General features: G+C 39.4%; 1 protein-coding gene across 1 annotated transcript in view; it reads left to right on the top strand.

Moving 5' to 3' along the window:
• The window catches only part of LOC122539561 (polycomb group RING finger protein 3), a 167,138-nt gene extending 160,459 nt beyond the window's left edge, over positions 1–6,679 (top strand). Inside the window, exons 9-10 of the mRNA XM_043674543.1 lie at positions 1,605–1,685; positions 6,192–6,679. Coding sequence (XP_043530478.1) covers positions 1,605–1,685; positions 6,192–6,239 — 129 coding nt within the window. The 3' untranslated portion in view covers positions 6,240–6,679. The remainder of the gene's footprint in view (positions 1–1,604; positions 1,686–6,191) is intronic.
• Positions 6,680–16,801: the final 10,122 nt, after the last annotated feature.

Genomic DNA, 16,801 nt, shown 5'->3' with positions numbered 1-16,801 from the left:
ATAAGGGGGAGGGGTGTGGGGCGGGGGAGAAAGTAGCCAAGAGTATGGTAGGTGGATGGAAGTGGGGATGAAAATGATAGGTCAGAGAGGAGGGTGGAGCGGATAGGTGGGAAGGAAGATTGGCAGATAGGACAGGTCATGAAGATGGTGCTGAGCTGGAAGGTTGGAACTGGGGTAAGGTGAGGGGAGGGGAAAAGAGGAAACTGGTTAAGTCCAGGAGGAGGTGCAGTCCAGGTAGCTGTGGGAGTCGGTGGGTTTGTAGTTGATGTCCGTGTTGTGTTGATTGCCAGAAATGGAGGTGAAGAGGTCCAGGAAGTGGAGGGAGATATCCGAGATGGTCCAGGTGAAGTTGAGGTTGGGGTGGAAGACGTTTGTGAAGTTGATGAACTGTTCAACCTCCTCGTGGGATCACGAGGTGGTGCCAATACAGTCATCAGTGTAGCGGAGGAAAAGGTGGGGAATAGTCACAATGTAGCTGCAGAGGATGGACTATTCCACGTGCCCAACGAATAGGCAGACATAGCTGTAGCCCATGGCTACCTATTCAATCTGGAAGCAGTGGGACAATTCAAAGGAGGAATCGTTGAGGATGAGGACCGGTTCAACCAATCAAATGAGATTGTTGGTGGAAAGGTACTGGTTGGGTTGACATGAGAGGAAGAAATGGAGGGCTTGGAGGCTTTCATCATGGCAGGTGGATGTGTACAGGACTGGATGCTGATGGTGAAAATGAGGCGTTGGGAGCGGGGAAATGAAAGTCATACAGGAGGTGGAGGGCTTAGGTGGTGTCCTGAATGTAGGCGAGGAGTTGCTGGACCAAGGGGGACAGGATAGTGTCAAGGTGTGCAGAGATAATTTTGGTGGGTCAGGAGCCAGCTGAGACGACGTGTTGATTGGGGTAGTCAGGTTTGTGAATTTTAAGTAGGAGTTAGAACTGGGTGGTACAGGGTTACTGAACTATGAGGTTGGAGGCTGCGAGTGGGAGATCCCCTGAGGTGATGAGGTTGTGAATGGTCTGGGAGATGATGGCTTGGTGATGGGAGGTGAGGTCATTGTCGTGGGGGCAGTAGGAGGTGTCCGCGGGTTGGCACCTGGCTTCCACAAAATGTGCGCCCTCACCTCCCCCGCCTTACCTCCGTCCAAGGCCCCAAAGAATCCTTCCACATCCGACAGAGATTTACTTGTACCTCCACACATGTCATCTCTTGTGTCCATTGCTCCCAGTGAGGTCTCCTATACACTGGGGAGACAGGATGCCAACTTGCTGAACGTTTCAGAGAATATCTGATGCTGTCTGACCAGCTGTGCTTTTCCAGCATCACACTCTTTGACTCTGATATGCAGCATCTGCAGTCCTCACTTTCTCCTGGATGATTTTTGCTGTGCGCACAAGTGAACTACACAAGTGACCTTTGAGTAAATTTATAGTTAATGAAACCTGTAGATGAGTTATTCATGATCTGTGGACTGGGAACTGTGTTGGGACTGCTCAAACCCATTTCACATTGATAAAGTGAATCTGATTGATACCAAGATTAGCAAAAGCTGTTGTAGCACAATTTGTGAGCCAGCTATGACTCCTGGCTTTCTTCATTATTCTGTAGCTGGATATTCTATGCAATGAAGAAATACTCGGAAAGGATCACACTTTGAAATTTGTTGTTGTCACTCGATGGAGATTCAAGGTAAACAACCATGATATTATCTTTTATAACATGTAAGCAACTCTGAATTTTAGAGATTTTGTTGCAGTTTTGTTTTTGCAAGTTCATTGACCCTTCCACTCCAAAATAATTAGATTGCCTTGTATTGTACGATTGCATGAACTTAAGAGACTTGCCCGGGTGCTGATGAATGTAATATTTGATTATACTTCACGTGTTCATGCATTGCATTATCTTGTCTTATATGGTAATTTGAATCTTTAGCTGGAGGTAACTTCCATACAGCAGATGTATTCCATCATGCCTCAACCAGTTAAAACAATGAGTAAGACTCTCATGGCACTGTGGTGTGCCCTACCTCTAAGCCAGAAGACCTGAGTTCAAGTCCCAGAGATGTGTCATAATATTCTGAACAAGTTGTTAAAAAAACAAACTATAAGTGAGTTGCTGAATCATGCAGTCCATTAAAGTCCCAGGATAATTCCTGTTCTGTTTTCATTAATAATCTTAGTTTTAGCAGTAGGTGGGTAAATACAGGAGCTGAAGGGTTGATTAGATTTTAGGCAATGGGAATTAGCTAACATTACTATCTTGTGTTCTGGATGAAAATATATGTGTGGGGCTCTCAGAATGAGGACAGGGTTCGGATCAGTTAGTAGGGAGGCAGTGGTATAATGGTGTTCATGGTGAACTCATAATCCAGAGTCTGAAATAAATCTCTCGCAAGCATAGAAACGTAGACACTGGAAGCCCTGTGAGCCTGATCCACCATTCAGTCTGATCATGGCCGATTATTCAATACTCCGTTCCCACTTTATGCCCATACCCTTTGATCCTTTTAGCACTAAAGACTATATCTGACTCCTCCTTGAAAACATTCAATGTTCTGCCCTCTACCACTTTCTGTAACAGAAAATTCCAGAGGTGTACCACTCTATGTGAAGAAATTTCTCCTTTTCATAGAATCCCTACAGTATGGAAACATGCCCTTCGAACAAACAAGTCCACACCGCCTTCCAAAGACCTACCCAAACCAGTTCCCCCACCCTATTATCCTATATTTACCCCTGACGAATGCACCGAACAGACACATCCCTAAACACTATGGGTAATTTAGCTTGGCCATTCCACCTAGCCTGCACATCTTAGATTATGGGAGGAAACCGGAGCACCCGGAGAAAACCCACGCAGAAACAGGGAGCATGTGCAAACTTCACACAGACAGTCGCCCAAGGCTGGAATCAAACCCAGGTCCCTGGAGTTGTGAGGCAGCTGTGCTAATCACTGAGCCACCATGCTGCCCTTCTCGAGACTAAATGGCCAAACCCCATATTCTGGACTCCCACGTCATTAGGAACATCCTTCTTGCATTTATCATTTTGAATCCTGTTAGAATTTTATAGGTCTCTGTGATCCGGAAATCTGACACAATTTCCTAGTCTGACTGACATTTGACTCCAGATCCATAGCCATGTGCTGTGAATATTGCCCTCGGGTTTGATTACCATCGTAGCAGATAGTGGAATTTGAATTAATAAAACAAATCTGGAATTAAAAGGGAAAAGATTGTTGATTTGTTATAAAATCCCATCTGTTTCATGCATGTTCTTGAAGGAGGGAAATCTGACACAATTTCCTAGTCTGACTGACATTTGACTCCAGATCCATAGCCATGTGCTTGACTTTCAAATGCTCTCTGAAATGGCCTAGCAAACCACTAAATTATATCTAATTGCTAAGAACTCTCAAAAGAGCAATGACACTGGTTGGACCACCTGATATTGGCCTTGGTATCCAAAGCAACAAGGGCAAGCTGAGCCCTGCAAAATCCTTCTTCCTAACATCTGGGCCTCCTGCCAAATTTGGGAGAGCTGTCCCACAGACTAGTCCAGTAACAACCTGACATTATCTGTGAGGTGCATTCCATTAATATGACTGTCTCAGGCACCGCCATTTCCAACAGAAGTTGTGGAACAGTGGTACACAATTGGCAGTGAGTCGCCCTGTAAGTTCACAAATTGATATAGGATTCCAAGAAATCACATGGCAGCAGGTACAACATGGGCAGGAAACCATGCAGTGTCCTCACTTGACTGGTAAATCAGTATTTCTAAATGCTGGGCACTCCATAGGAGCAGCTCTAAGGTGGCTAGAGAGCAGAGTGGACTCTGGTAGGCGAGGTTGATATCCATCACAAAGAATGGCTCAGTAGCTCCGCTACAGATCAAGCCCTAAAGGATATAGCTTCAAGACTGAGTTTGCAGCAGATGGTGAGGTATCCAAAAGGAGGCAGAAAGCCTCTCAGGCCTCTTCTCTTCTAATCTTTTAATCTCACACACACACATATATATACGTAACCATATTATAGAAAGGACCACCCACGGCCCCTGTGCAATGACATGATGTCTTCCCATTAAGGACACCCTTCCATCATATTGTGTGTCACTTCCACCTTACTAAATGAGATAGATCTTGCCATTCAACACCATGTATCCATGAGGTACAATGGGACATGATATCTGCAGATGCAAAATTGTACTCAAGCAAAATTTACAATCTCATGGCCTGACATATACCTCATCCTACCCTTATCATCACACCAGGGCAGCGATCTTGACAAAGTGGACATACTTCCCTGGTATGTCCTATATGCAAAAGCTAGGACAAATCCAATCCAGTCAATTAAGCAAAAGTGAGGACTGCAGATGCTGGAAACCAGAGTTTAGATCAGAATGATGCTGGAAAAGCACAGCAAGTCAGGCAGCATCTGAGGAGCAGGAAAATCGACATTTTGGCCAAAAGCCCTTCATCGGAGCCCGAAACGTCGATTTTCCTGCTCCTCGAATGCTGCCTGACCTGCTGTGCTTTTCCTGCACAACTCTGATCTAAACCCCAATCCAGTCAATTACTGACCCATCAGCCTAGTCTCATTCATCAGCAAAGTGACAGATGGGGTCATCAACAGTGCTGTCAAGCAACATCTGTTAAGCAATGATTTCCTCATTGACACTTGGTTTGTGTTCTGCCAGAGTAACTCAGCTCCTGATCTCATTATACCTTAGTTCAAACGAGCAAAAGTGCTGAACTCTGGAATTGAGATGAGAGTGACTACTCTTGACAACAAGGTTACATTTAACAAAGAGTGGCATCTAGGAGCCCTGTCAAAACTGGAATCAGTGAGAATCAGGGAAAACTCCCTATTGGTTAGAGTCCTATGTGGCAGAAAGGACGAAGTTTGTGGGAGTTGGTCAGTCATCTTGGTTTCAGAACAACTTTGCAGAGTCCCTCAGGTCCTAGGCTCAACCATCTTTAGCTGCTTTATCATTGACCTTATCACTATTAGAAGGCCATAATTGGGAATTTTCAAATGATTACACAATATTCAGCCACATTTGTGACTCCTCAGATACTGAAGCTTTCAGTGTCCAAATGCAACAAGGTTTGGACAATATTCAGGCTTGGATTTGCAAGTGGCAAGTGACACTTGCATCACATATATGCCAGGCAATGACCATCTTCATCAAGACAATATGTAATCAATGTCCTTGAAATTCAATTATCGTCACTAAACCCCTACTATCAACATTCTGGAGGTTACCACTGACCAGAAACTGTACTGGGCTGGCTATGTAAATACAGTTGCTACAAGGACATGTCAGAGCCCTCTGCTTGCCTGGGTGAATGCAACCTCAACAACACTCAAAACTCTTGTCATGATCCAGGACAAAACACTTGAATGAAAACGTATCCAAAACGCTCAGTTCCTTCCACTACCATTGCATTGCACGGTACCAGCATGGTGTATTTCTACATGACGCAGTGCAGAAACTCACCAAAGCTCCTTTGACAGCATCTTCAAATTGCAACCTTTTCCACCTAGGAGGATGAGTAGCAGATGCTTTGGAGGTATGACCACCTGCAGGTTCTCCTCCATCTTGACTGGGGGCTATACTACCTAATTTATTCTCTTAGTGAGTTTTGGGAAGATTTGTAGCTCAGGTTGTGGTTCTGGATGTAGGTTTGCTCACTGAGCTGGAAGGTTCGTTTTCAGACGTTTTGTCACCATACTCGGTAACAGTTTCAGTGAGCCTCCGAATGAAGCTTCATCCAGAGACTCACTAACGATGTTACCGAGTATGGTGACAAAACATCTGAAAACGAACCTTCCAGCTCAACAAGCAAACCTACATCTAGAATTTATTCTCTATCGAACTGAAGCAGAGCAAGTCATTAGTATTAGCAGAGATGGTCAACAGTTACAGGTGGCAGTGGCCATCATTCAAAGACTTGAAAGGTGTGTGAAATGGATTAAGAGTTGAGAATGGTGTCTGATCATGATTCCATCTCACTGAAGTGGTGGCTCATTTCTAGCTTAATGCTTGCGTCTGGCTCATTGACGTAAAAGATTGGACCAGAAAATGGTGGCAATAATTAGTGAAAAATCTTGTTCAATTTATTTAATATGTTTTGATAACTGGTGACCTGTGGTGTATTTATAATGCTGTATATCCCCCTCTCTTTTTGAAGAAATCGCCCCTCCTGCTACATTATAGGCCAAAAATGGACCTGCTATGACATCAAGTTTTATCGTCAGCAGAACTTCATAAGGTGCAAATTTTGCAGAGACTATCATCCAGCACTCAGCCAGTGCATCACTGGATCTAGCATGTGGTACACACCAGCAAATACACACACCGAATCAGAGGTATTGCTCAACTGGAACTGACCCAAGAAAAGCCTGCTTCTGTGCTCGCTACTACAGTGTTGGAATCGCTCAAGTTGAAATGGGTTTACAGTCATAATATATTTCAAAAAGGATCAAATTAAATTGCACCAAGACACTTTTTATACCTGGTTTATAAAGAAAGAAAGCAGTGACATGAATTTGATGTGTTAGAAGGCTTTGTTGCGGGCACAAGAAATATTTTATCGTTTACATTTTGACTATTGTTTTAGCAACTCTGTGAACCTACTTGTGATTTTAAATTGTTTTAATAATACAGTTTATGAAGCTGTGGGTTGCTTTGGCTTTCTTATTTAAAGAGCCTTTCAGACGGTTTATATTGGTTCAGCTCAGCAATTTGAAATTGAAATTCTGAATTTAAAAAAAAATTGACTGTGAAACTCCTGTTCGTTGTATTGGCAGAATTATAATCCATGAGTTAATGACTACTTAAAATAGCGAGTAAAGTGATTTCTTTTGAGTGTTAATACATCACATAGTGGAATTTTAACATGTTAAATCATAGATTTAAAGAAAAAAAAATATTTTTCAATTATCAATTGCAAACCAAAGTGAATTTCTTGAGGATTCAGTTCTGATTTCAATCCATCAGTCTGAACACTGCGTGTAGACCATGCACTGACATCAAGTTCCACTTCTCTGGAATGAAGCATCGTAGCAGTGCAATGCAGTACTCACATGGACTGTCTGCTGGTTTTGAAAACCGTGTTTGCAGCATTGGGCATTAATTCCACTGGGTCATGTACACTCTCACCATTATTAGAATCTGACCAGGCCCCCATGCAAATGTTTATCATCACTGGATTGTAGCATTGCCTGAACCAGCCAAGTTCCCTTTGATGTTTAAACTTTGTAACTTCAATGAGCTATAACTATTGCTGTAGAAATGTGAACTTCCCTGTTCAGATTGTTTAAAACACTTTCTTAACTAGGTCTTACTGTGGAATTTTTGTTGCATCTCTGTTTAGTGAAATAACATTTTGTAAGATTTGTTTTGCTTTTGTTGTGTCAGCAGTAAGCATGAGCCCTCCATTGGAATGTTCTTGAATTTCAGGTTTATTAAACGGATATTCTCAGGAGAGGTGATATATGTTTGTATCACAAATCGTAGTTAAAATCATCAAAATTATTTCGAGTGATTCAGAGAAAAGGACCACTGTTCAATTTCATCTATATTTTTAAAAATTGAACCCATTCTTGTCAAGAACACCGTTCATATCCCAAACTGTAATAAAGTCCCATTTGAAGTAGTAGAAATCATGGTTTGCTAGTGTGGAAGAAGAATTATGGTTGCATTATTGAGAATTAGTACTTTTCCCACTTTGTTCAGGATAGTTTCTGAAGGATTGAGTATTTATTTTAATTATATCTCTCAGTTTATGGTACCTGGTGTTTGATTTTCTTACACTGTGTATACAGATTTTGAAAATAGGCAGTCCACATTTTAAAAACCAGAATAGCATTAAACAGAGTTATGCATTAATATACCAGTGCAGCATTATTCTTGTACAGTGTCTTTGTAAATATTTTAATGTGTATAATTGACTGCAAAACTGTTGGTATGGAATGCCCCAACAATTGCAATGTCCCTGTACAGTGACTCACATAATACTATTTTTGGCAATGATGAAATATGTTTTTAGATTAGGTAAAAAGGATCTTTGCAGAATTGGAACTTCAATGATTTTTTAATGATGGATTAAATGAAATATTATTTCAAAGTTGTATCCCAGTTTAATTTTCAGTATGTCAAAGTTGAGAGGGATTTCAAGATTTGTTTACATGATTTTAAGTAAGAATATTCTTTTGTTACCACCCTCCATAATCAGGACAGCTCAAGAAACTTTCTCTTCAAAATTCAATGACTCTTCAAGATTATTCAGGGCTGGGGCTGGCTGTGACTGATTCTTTTTTGTTGTAGAATTAGAAATGGATATTGTTGTGCTGTCAGTTCTCTCACTTCTCTTTTCACAATCAGCTATAGTGCTAACACCTTGTGATGGTGTAACACCCTTAGAAACATTATCTGAACTGTTACTCACATTTGAACAGTTTTCTTCTCCTGAAATTATTACAAACCTGTTCTGTAACATTATCCTTCTCTTGCTATTTTTAACCTTTCTTATGGTTTCTATTTGATACAATCCTTATTTGCCAAAATATTAGAGATTCACCCTTTGAGAGAGTTGATTGATCTGGAATCCAGCGCGTAGACTGAATTCATAAACTGCCTTTTTCTGTTTAAGTCATGCAAAGTGTGATAATAAATAGTGCCTTTACATTTTAATGTCCAATGTTAGCCGTTCTTTACATATTTCCACAGTCTACCACCTGGCTTTACGGTTTAAAATAAAGCATCAGCTGACAGTTGGGAAGCTTTAAAAAGATTTAATTGGGGGGAAACACTAATACTATAAATAGCCTTTCCTCTTTGCATGTTTTGATGTTACTCCAAGTCCATTCCTCACCTGTGGTTTTTGCATAAAGAGTCTGCATTCATTCAGGCTGAAACTTTTGTGAAAAGACATTTTGTGAAAAAACATTGATTTTTGATGAGGTTCGATAGATTTATTAAAAGTTGAATTTTTTAACAAACCAAAAATCAAGAATCTTAGATCTAAGGGTGACACCGTGGCTCAGTGGTTAGCCACCATGGTTCTAGGTTCGATTCCAGGCTCGGACGACTGTCTGTGTGGAGTTTGCACATTCTCCCTGTGTCTGCGTGGGTTTCCTCCGGGTGCTCCGGTTTCCTCCCACAGTCCAAAGATGTGCAGGTCAGGTGAATTGGCCATACTAAATTGCCTTTAGTGTTAGGTGCATTAGTCAGAGGGAAATGGGTCTGGGTGGGTTACTCTTTGGAGGGTTGTGTAGACTTATTGGGTCAAAAGGCCTGTTTCCACACTGTAGGGAATCTAACCTAATCTAAATATAATGAGCTGGTTGACCAACTCTTCCATTTGCTCCAGTATTTCACCTTGTATGCTCAACCTCTTCCTTGTATTCCAGTTTCAGATTTTTCTCTCACTTCCCCTCTGAGATGAACACATAGTTAATTACAACAACTCAGAAAGTTAGTCTAAAAGGCTTCTCCACAGATAAATATTTTCTGCAAATCTCATTTATCAGCTCGGCCACTATTCAAACCAACTCAATGGTTTGTTCAGTCATTTTGGAGGATATTGAAAGCAAATACAAATCTTTTTTAGGAAAGACCAAGAAATGATGATGTGAACCCTTTCCCATGAACTATCATATTGGTTGCATTCCATTTCACAATTTACAGAGAATGATTTGAACCTCTTCATGTGCGTCCTGTGTTTGTTCAGTTCCGTAAACACTACATGATTTGATCTATAACAGGTATAAATCTTCTTCAAGATATCTTTCCTTCACATACATATTGTAGAGTCTTGATTTGAATTGTTGAGAGCAGTTAAGATGATGATTGTTTATACTAATTGCTGCACTTGTTATTTTCTGTGTTGACCATTAAAAACTAATAACCAAGCGAAGTGTCATATGGTGCTTAGAACAGAGACCAACAGTGCCATGTTGGAAATGTGTAGTTCATGTTCTGAACATTGACATATATGGCACTTGAGGTGTGTCCTGAATCGGTAAAATGCTTGAGCCAACCCCAAACTGACAAATTTGGAGAATCTGAATGTGTTAAAATGTAGCGCCTTGTTACTTGTGCATTGAGGGGCTGAATGGCCTACATTGGTGCATACTTGTGGTTTCTGTTATTACATTGACTTGCAGCCTTTTTTAAAGTTCAAAATAGCTTAACTGTATGGAAAATTACAGGTGGACTTGTTTATTTAGTCAACCCTTGTATTGGTTTTGAGTGATGTTGCACCTATGGAACATTATGGGTAAAAGACACGAGTGCCTTTAACAAACTCTGGTCTACCTTTAACTTCAATTCAATTATTGATCCTGTTATTGATCCTGTTACATAATCTAAGATAACTAGTCAGTGGTTAATTCTGACTATTGTGTCATGGTGCCATAAATTGTGCATTTGTGCAAATTGGTGCCAGTTTGGGTGAGATTTTTCTAACATTACCTATTTGACTCTTGACCTTTGTAAAATATATCACTACAAAGCATTTTAAGTAAGAAAGCCAAAGCATAATGAAGATAAAACAGCTATGGAATTGTTTGGTGAAGCAGCCTAAAGCTACAGTCCTTAATACTGTGAAGGTAGGTATTGAATTTGGATTATGTGCTATCGATGATTATGGATGAGTAAACAGTTTAGATTTGTCTTAATAGTTTGGCAATGGGATACTTATAATTCTGCAATGTTTTCACCAACAAAATTCTAAGTGAAAGTACCAGTATACAATATGATATTCAAGGAAGGCTGGATTGAACTGTTTGCTCATTCTGATTATATGTTTATCTATTGCATTGTTTTTGATATGAGTAGCATAATGTCCCTGTTTGTGTGGGTTTCAGCTTCTGTGTGGTATCAGAACTCTATTATTTATCCAGCCTTTCATTCATACCTGAATCAACGCTTGCTTATTGGAGCCTTCAAAGATGATATTGTAAGTAGTCTTTTTTTAAAAAAAAAAGAGGGGGTGCAGAATTATATATAATTTTATTTTCTATTAAACTTTGCTTCTATGACCTGATTCCTTGTCAGAGTAATACAGAGCAAGTTAAATTACATAATCTTTGCTGTAAATTGGCTACCAATTTAATCTGAATTATTAGGTACATTTACTAGCACACTGAAACAGTGAGTTTTTATTGTAATTAGTCACAATATTAACTGCATTGGCGTAGACTGCGAATGGAATCAAGTTGCAATGTTTTTTTTAAAATTGTTTGAATGTTATTCTTTACATCTTTGCAACATGGTCAGTTATGTGCAGGTTTCTTACCCGTTAGTCACCTCATTGTTCATTTCAAACCATTTCTATTATAGCGGATGTAGTAACATTATTGGTTCTTTGCAACAGTTGAGAATGGAAACTATATATAAACTGTTCACTATACTTCAAGGCGAAAGTGTAAATCATGCAGATTTTCTTAAAGATAATTGATTCTTCAAATGGCTGTCTCCTGTAGTATGTGTTTCTTTCATTCCGGTTGGGCGAATCTAGCTGTCTGATTCCAAAAGTCTTAGTATTCAAAAAAGGAAATATAATAACCATTATATTTCAACTAAGCTTTAAATCAGATATTCAAAGTTTGTATGTGATGTGTAAATGCAGTATCGAAAGACAAACCAGTCCTGTTAATATTAGCCTGGTGTTGCGGCGTGCCTAAGAAACAACCTTTTTTTGTGTGTTTGATTTGTTTTTGACAAAGCTTGAAAAAAATGATTAATGTTTGTTACCACTTTGGGTCTTGGTGCTTAAGTGTTGACTAATTAACATGCAATGTGGGACTGTTGAGACAATGTATTCAGGTATAGGAACATATTATTTGTAGGACATCATTTGCAGATACCTCATCAGTGTGCTCCATGTGGAGTATATTTTAGAGTTTTCATTTTGCATCTTCTGCCTATATCTCTATTTTGATCATGGGGCAGAATGGGAATAGATGCTTAGAGTACAAGGTGGCTCATGAAGAGTACAAAATCCCTGCATAGACCATAACGGCTAAAATAGCCTGCTTATGTGCTGTAAGTTCTGTTTAACATATTCCAGACGTAAAAACAGACACTTTATAGCTGATAACAGGTGATCTACGTCAACAGTATCCTTTTGTCGAGGAGAAATAGGAAATTTCCAAATGGAAACTACTATAAACTCAAATTGCTTATAATATAAACAATATAATTTAATTTGAGTGAACCCACCAGTCCAGCCCCACTATAAGCATGGCGGGCAAAACAATTCTGTCTGATCATTGACAGAAGGAGGAAATTTAGAGCACATCGGGAAACTGACTGTTCATCCAAACAGGCAGGAAGAGTCCATTCTCACAGCACCTGACTACACATCTCTCTTTACAAGAAAGCTTACCAAGATAATTGGTAATTAACTGGAATCACAATTGTTGTAGAAGAGTGCAGTTTCACATTCCAATCATAATGACTGTTATAGTAACTGGCTCACTATCCCAACACTTTGGTTATTGCACTTGTTCAATTGTAAAACAGTTATAAATATATGCAATGTTTGTGTAGGTACATAAAGCATGGTTTCATGTTGATGTGATACATATTTAAAAAACGATACAGAATAGGGCTAACAGACAATGCAGGGATCTGATTCTGCTAAGTTCAACTATTGCTTTCTATATTCCTTTGGGGAGGATTAAATATATTAATAGCTTCAAAGGGAACTCAAGAACTTTAGAAAGCTTTCAATATATTTGAATTTGTATCACTTGGAAATTCAGACAGTTCACAGTACAGTTGACATTAAACAGGAAGTGACTATCCTTTAATCAAAGTCAACAATGTTTAATAATTATCAAAATGCTCAACTACTGGCAGACTGATGTGGGTATTTTACCTGTCATTTGTCTTCTCTCTCCTTCCAGCATTTTGGCTAGGCTAGTCTAAAGGCACTTAATTTACCTGCAAGCTCTCATACTGACACTGAGAAAGAGACAGTTAGCATTACTATGAACTATTCTACCAGCCTGCATTTCCCAACATATTAGAGAGCTTTTCTTTTTGACTTCAGAGGTAAGTTGGAGTTTGATAACAATTTTGTTTAAAATCTTCTGATTTAATGCAAGTTGCTTGGTGCTAGCTAACTGGATTGTGTTTTAAGTTTGTTTGTATGTTAGTCTTGTATTGTGATAGCACAAAAACTTAATTTTCCAGATAAAATTGCGAACCAAATTTGAGTTGTCATACTGAGCAGTTTAAGATCTCAGTGATATCCAATTATCATTTCATTTGTCATTTACAACAGTATATTAAGCAGAGTGGCACAGATGTTTTGCTAGATACCGTTTTAATCAAGTCTCTCCAGGATCCGTCATTGAATTAGTAGAAATAGAATGTACACTATGTTTCTAACAGTTCAACAACTTTTGGTTCAACCACTTTGCACATTGCCTGTGATGTGTGCCAGCTCTCTGATGCAATTCTTTTATCAACATAAGAACAGAAATTAATATCAATGATTTCTTCTTTAAAAATATCTGGATCTCTTAGCAGTACAGAACTATTGTACATTTCTAATCTTGAGAAAAAGATCCTGTTAAAGTTTTGATATTCGTGCAGAAGCATTAGTACATACCTCCAGGTGAATGCTAACAGGCACTCTTTAATATCTGATGACTATACTACTTTGCACTTCCTTACAGTACCAAGTTAATTTATATGTAACCTTTAAGTTTGCTGCCTTATTTATATTTTGTAAAAATCTGGCTACCATTGCAGGAAAACTGTATTTTTTGAGAACAATATTGAAATTTTTCTGCATTCAGCCTTTAAAGAAAAATTAAAGCACCACTCTCCAAATTTTTAGTGTCTCACAGATTGGACAAAGACTGGGCAGAAAGCTGGAAGGCGCTAGTTTAGGTGAACAGTTTTGTTGTAACTGATTGTGGCCGTAGTGGGCCATGTGGCTAATTGCAGTTCACACAAGAATATGAAAACTGACTGTCACAACAAAGTTGTTTATATTCAATTAATCACCTTTCTAATTGGTGTGAAAGTAACTTATTAACAACTAAGATGCTCTGAGAATGACACAACATGAATGGATCAGTATTACTGTAGGAAATGAGGCAATGTCACTGCTGCCAACTCAGTGAGAATTGCAGTCACATGGTTTCTCAGTATTTTCTATTATGTAGAAGATTCAGATCAACAAATGTGATAACATTAAGGTCTGCATTGACTCAGTTTTCTTGATATAGTTTTGTAAGTTGTATGACACATGGAAAAAACATCACCTCAAGTGAACTCTAATTACAAGGTAAAGAAAATCACTCAGGTTTACACCAGAGATCATGTGAACAAGTACCTCACTTTATTTCAGCAAATGACACCACCCAGTTTATAATAAACTGTTGTGATGAACTTCAACTTTGTACTAATCTGCTACTCAAAATGTCTCCTGTAATGAGAATGTTTTGTAATGCTTCATGTAAATTAAACCACTTTTTAGCCCTTACAATGTGCAGATTTCTTTTGTTCTGTCAATTAAAATAAATTATATTTGTGAGTGTTTCGCTTGTCACCCTACTTATTTTAGATGGATTGTTTGTAATCAGTTACTGCAGGAGAATTAATTCATTTTTAGCATGTAAAAAATTTGAGTTGAAACAAAGACTTGCTTTCACAAAGTGCAAAGGTTTCCTCTTTCTCATTGTTCTAAGTTGTTTACAGGCTTCTACTAGAATTGCCTTTGTTTTACTTCATTCCCCTTTTAATTTTGATCTCTCACATAGATTGTCAGGATCAATTCATGTTCTATATTTAATTTTGAGAATTTTTTTAAGGAGTGCTATAAAGTAAAATACTTGCTAATGTGAATACCAATTTTGTTTTGCATTCCGGCCAAGCAAAGATATCTTGCTTCGAGGATGTAGCTTGACTCCAGCACCTGCTTCACCAGTGCAACATTTCTGTCATTTCTAGCTGGCCATTCTGAGACTGTAGTCATTGCCATATCTGATTAATTGGTTGATACATGCCCTTGTTTGGTCTTGGCCAATTTCCCTCTGATGCTTTTGAGATTGAGGAAGTAGGAAAGATCTTTCTTTGTTTAAAAAAAAGTCTGTTAATTTTCTTAGCCCAAGATTAAAGTTATTACAATAACTGGTGCAAAGAAAATTTGTACTTTGCCTTACTTAAGTAGTTGGGGTAACAGCCTAGTGGTATTATTGCAGAGCTGTTAATCCAGAAACTCAGGTGATGTTCTGGCGACCTGGATTCGAATCTTGTCATTGGCAGATGGTGGAATTTGAATTTGATAAGGGTGCAATGATGAAATTATTGTTGATTGTTGGAAAAACCCATCTGGTTCACTAATGTCCTTTACGAAAGGGAACTACTGTCCTTACCTGGTCTGGTCTACATATTTCTCCAGATCCAAGCAATGTGATTGGCTCTTAACTGTCCCCTGGGCAATTAGGACAGACAATAAATGCTGGCCTATCCAGTGATGCCCTCATCCCATGAATGAATTTTAAAAATACGGTAATTAGCACATCTGAAATATTTGTTTTAAATAAAATGAAAATGAACACATTACAATTATTATTACTGCAATTACAGAAACATAACTGAAGGAGAAAGTTTCAAGCTTTGTCTTAGCATTGCACAACTAAGAGAAAGTGAGGACTGTAGATGCTGGAGAGTCAGAGTCGAAAAGTGTGCCGTTGGATAAAGCAAAGCAGGTCAGGTAGCACCTGAGGAGCAGAAGAACATAGAACGTGGAACAGTACAGCACAGTACAGGCCCTTTGACCCTCAATGTTGTACTGACCTTTTATCATACTCTAAGATCAAATTAATCTACGTACTCTTCATTTTACTAACATCCATGTGTCTATCCAAGTGTCGCTTAATTGTCCCTAATGTATCTGACACTACTACCACTGCCCTCAGTGTATTCTATGCACCAACCACTCTGTGTAAAGAAGCTACCTCTGACATCTCCCCTAAACCTTCCTCCAATCACCTTAAAATTATGCCCTCACATGATAGCCATTTCTGCCCTGGGAAAAGGTCTGTAGCGATCCACTGTATCTATGCTTCTCATCATCTTGTACACATTTATCAAGTCACCCCAACCGTTCTTCGTAAGACATGTCCACCAGTCCAGGCAGCATCCTGGTAAATCTCCTCTGTACCCTCTCTAAAGCTTCCATATCCTTCCTATAATGAGGTGACCAGAACTGAACACAACATTCCAAGCGTGGTCTAGCCATGGCTTTGTGGAGCTGCAGTGTAATCTTGCGGCTCTTAAAGTCAATCCCCCGCTAATGAAAGCCAACACACCATACACCTTCTTAACAACCTTATCAACTTGGATGGCAGCTTTAAGGGATCAGTGGACATGGACCCCAAGATCCCTCTGTTCCTCCACACTTCCTTTAACCTTCCTTTAACCCTGGTAATCTGCATTCAAATTCGACCTTCCAAACTGAATGTCTTCACACTTCATGAGCAATGTGGAGAGGGAAGGAGGTTGAGAGATAAATAGAAGGGGTGGCGGTGGGGCTCGGGGGGAAAAGTAAGTGGGATGGCAATAGGTGGATGCAGGGAGGCGGTAATTGTGATAGATTGGTAGAGAGGGTAGAGCAGATAGGTGGGAAGGAAGATAGACAGGCAGGTCGGGTCAAGAGGATGGTGCCAGGTTGGATCTGGGAAGAGGTGGGGATTGGGGAGATGTGGAAACTAATGAAGTCAATGTTGATGCTATGTTGTTGAAGGGTCCCAAGACAAAAGATAAGGTGTT

Source organism: Chiloscyllium plagiosum, chromosome 32 (genome assembly GCF_004010195.1).
Source record: "Chiloscyllium plagiosum isolate BGI_BamShark_2017 chromosome 32, ASM401019v2, whole genome shotgun sequence".
Classification (NCBI taxonomy): domain Eukaryota; kingdom Metazoa; phylum Chordata; class Chondrichthyes; order Orectolobiformes; family Hemiscylliidae; genus Chiloscyllium; species Chiloscyllium plagiosum.
This window is presented reverse-complemented; position numbering and strand designations above follow the sequence as displayed.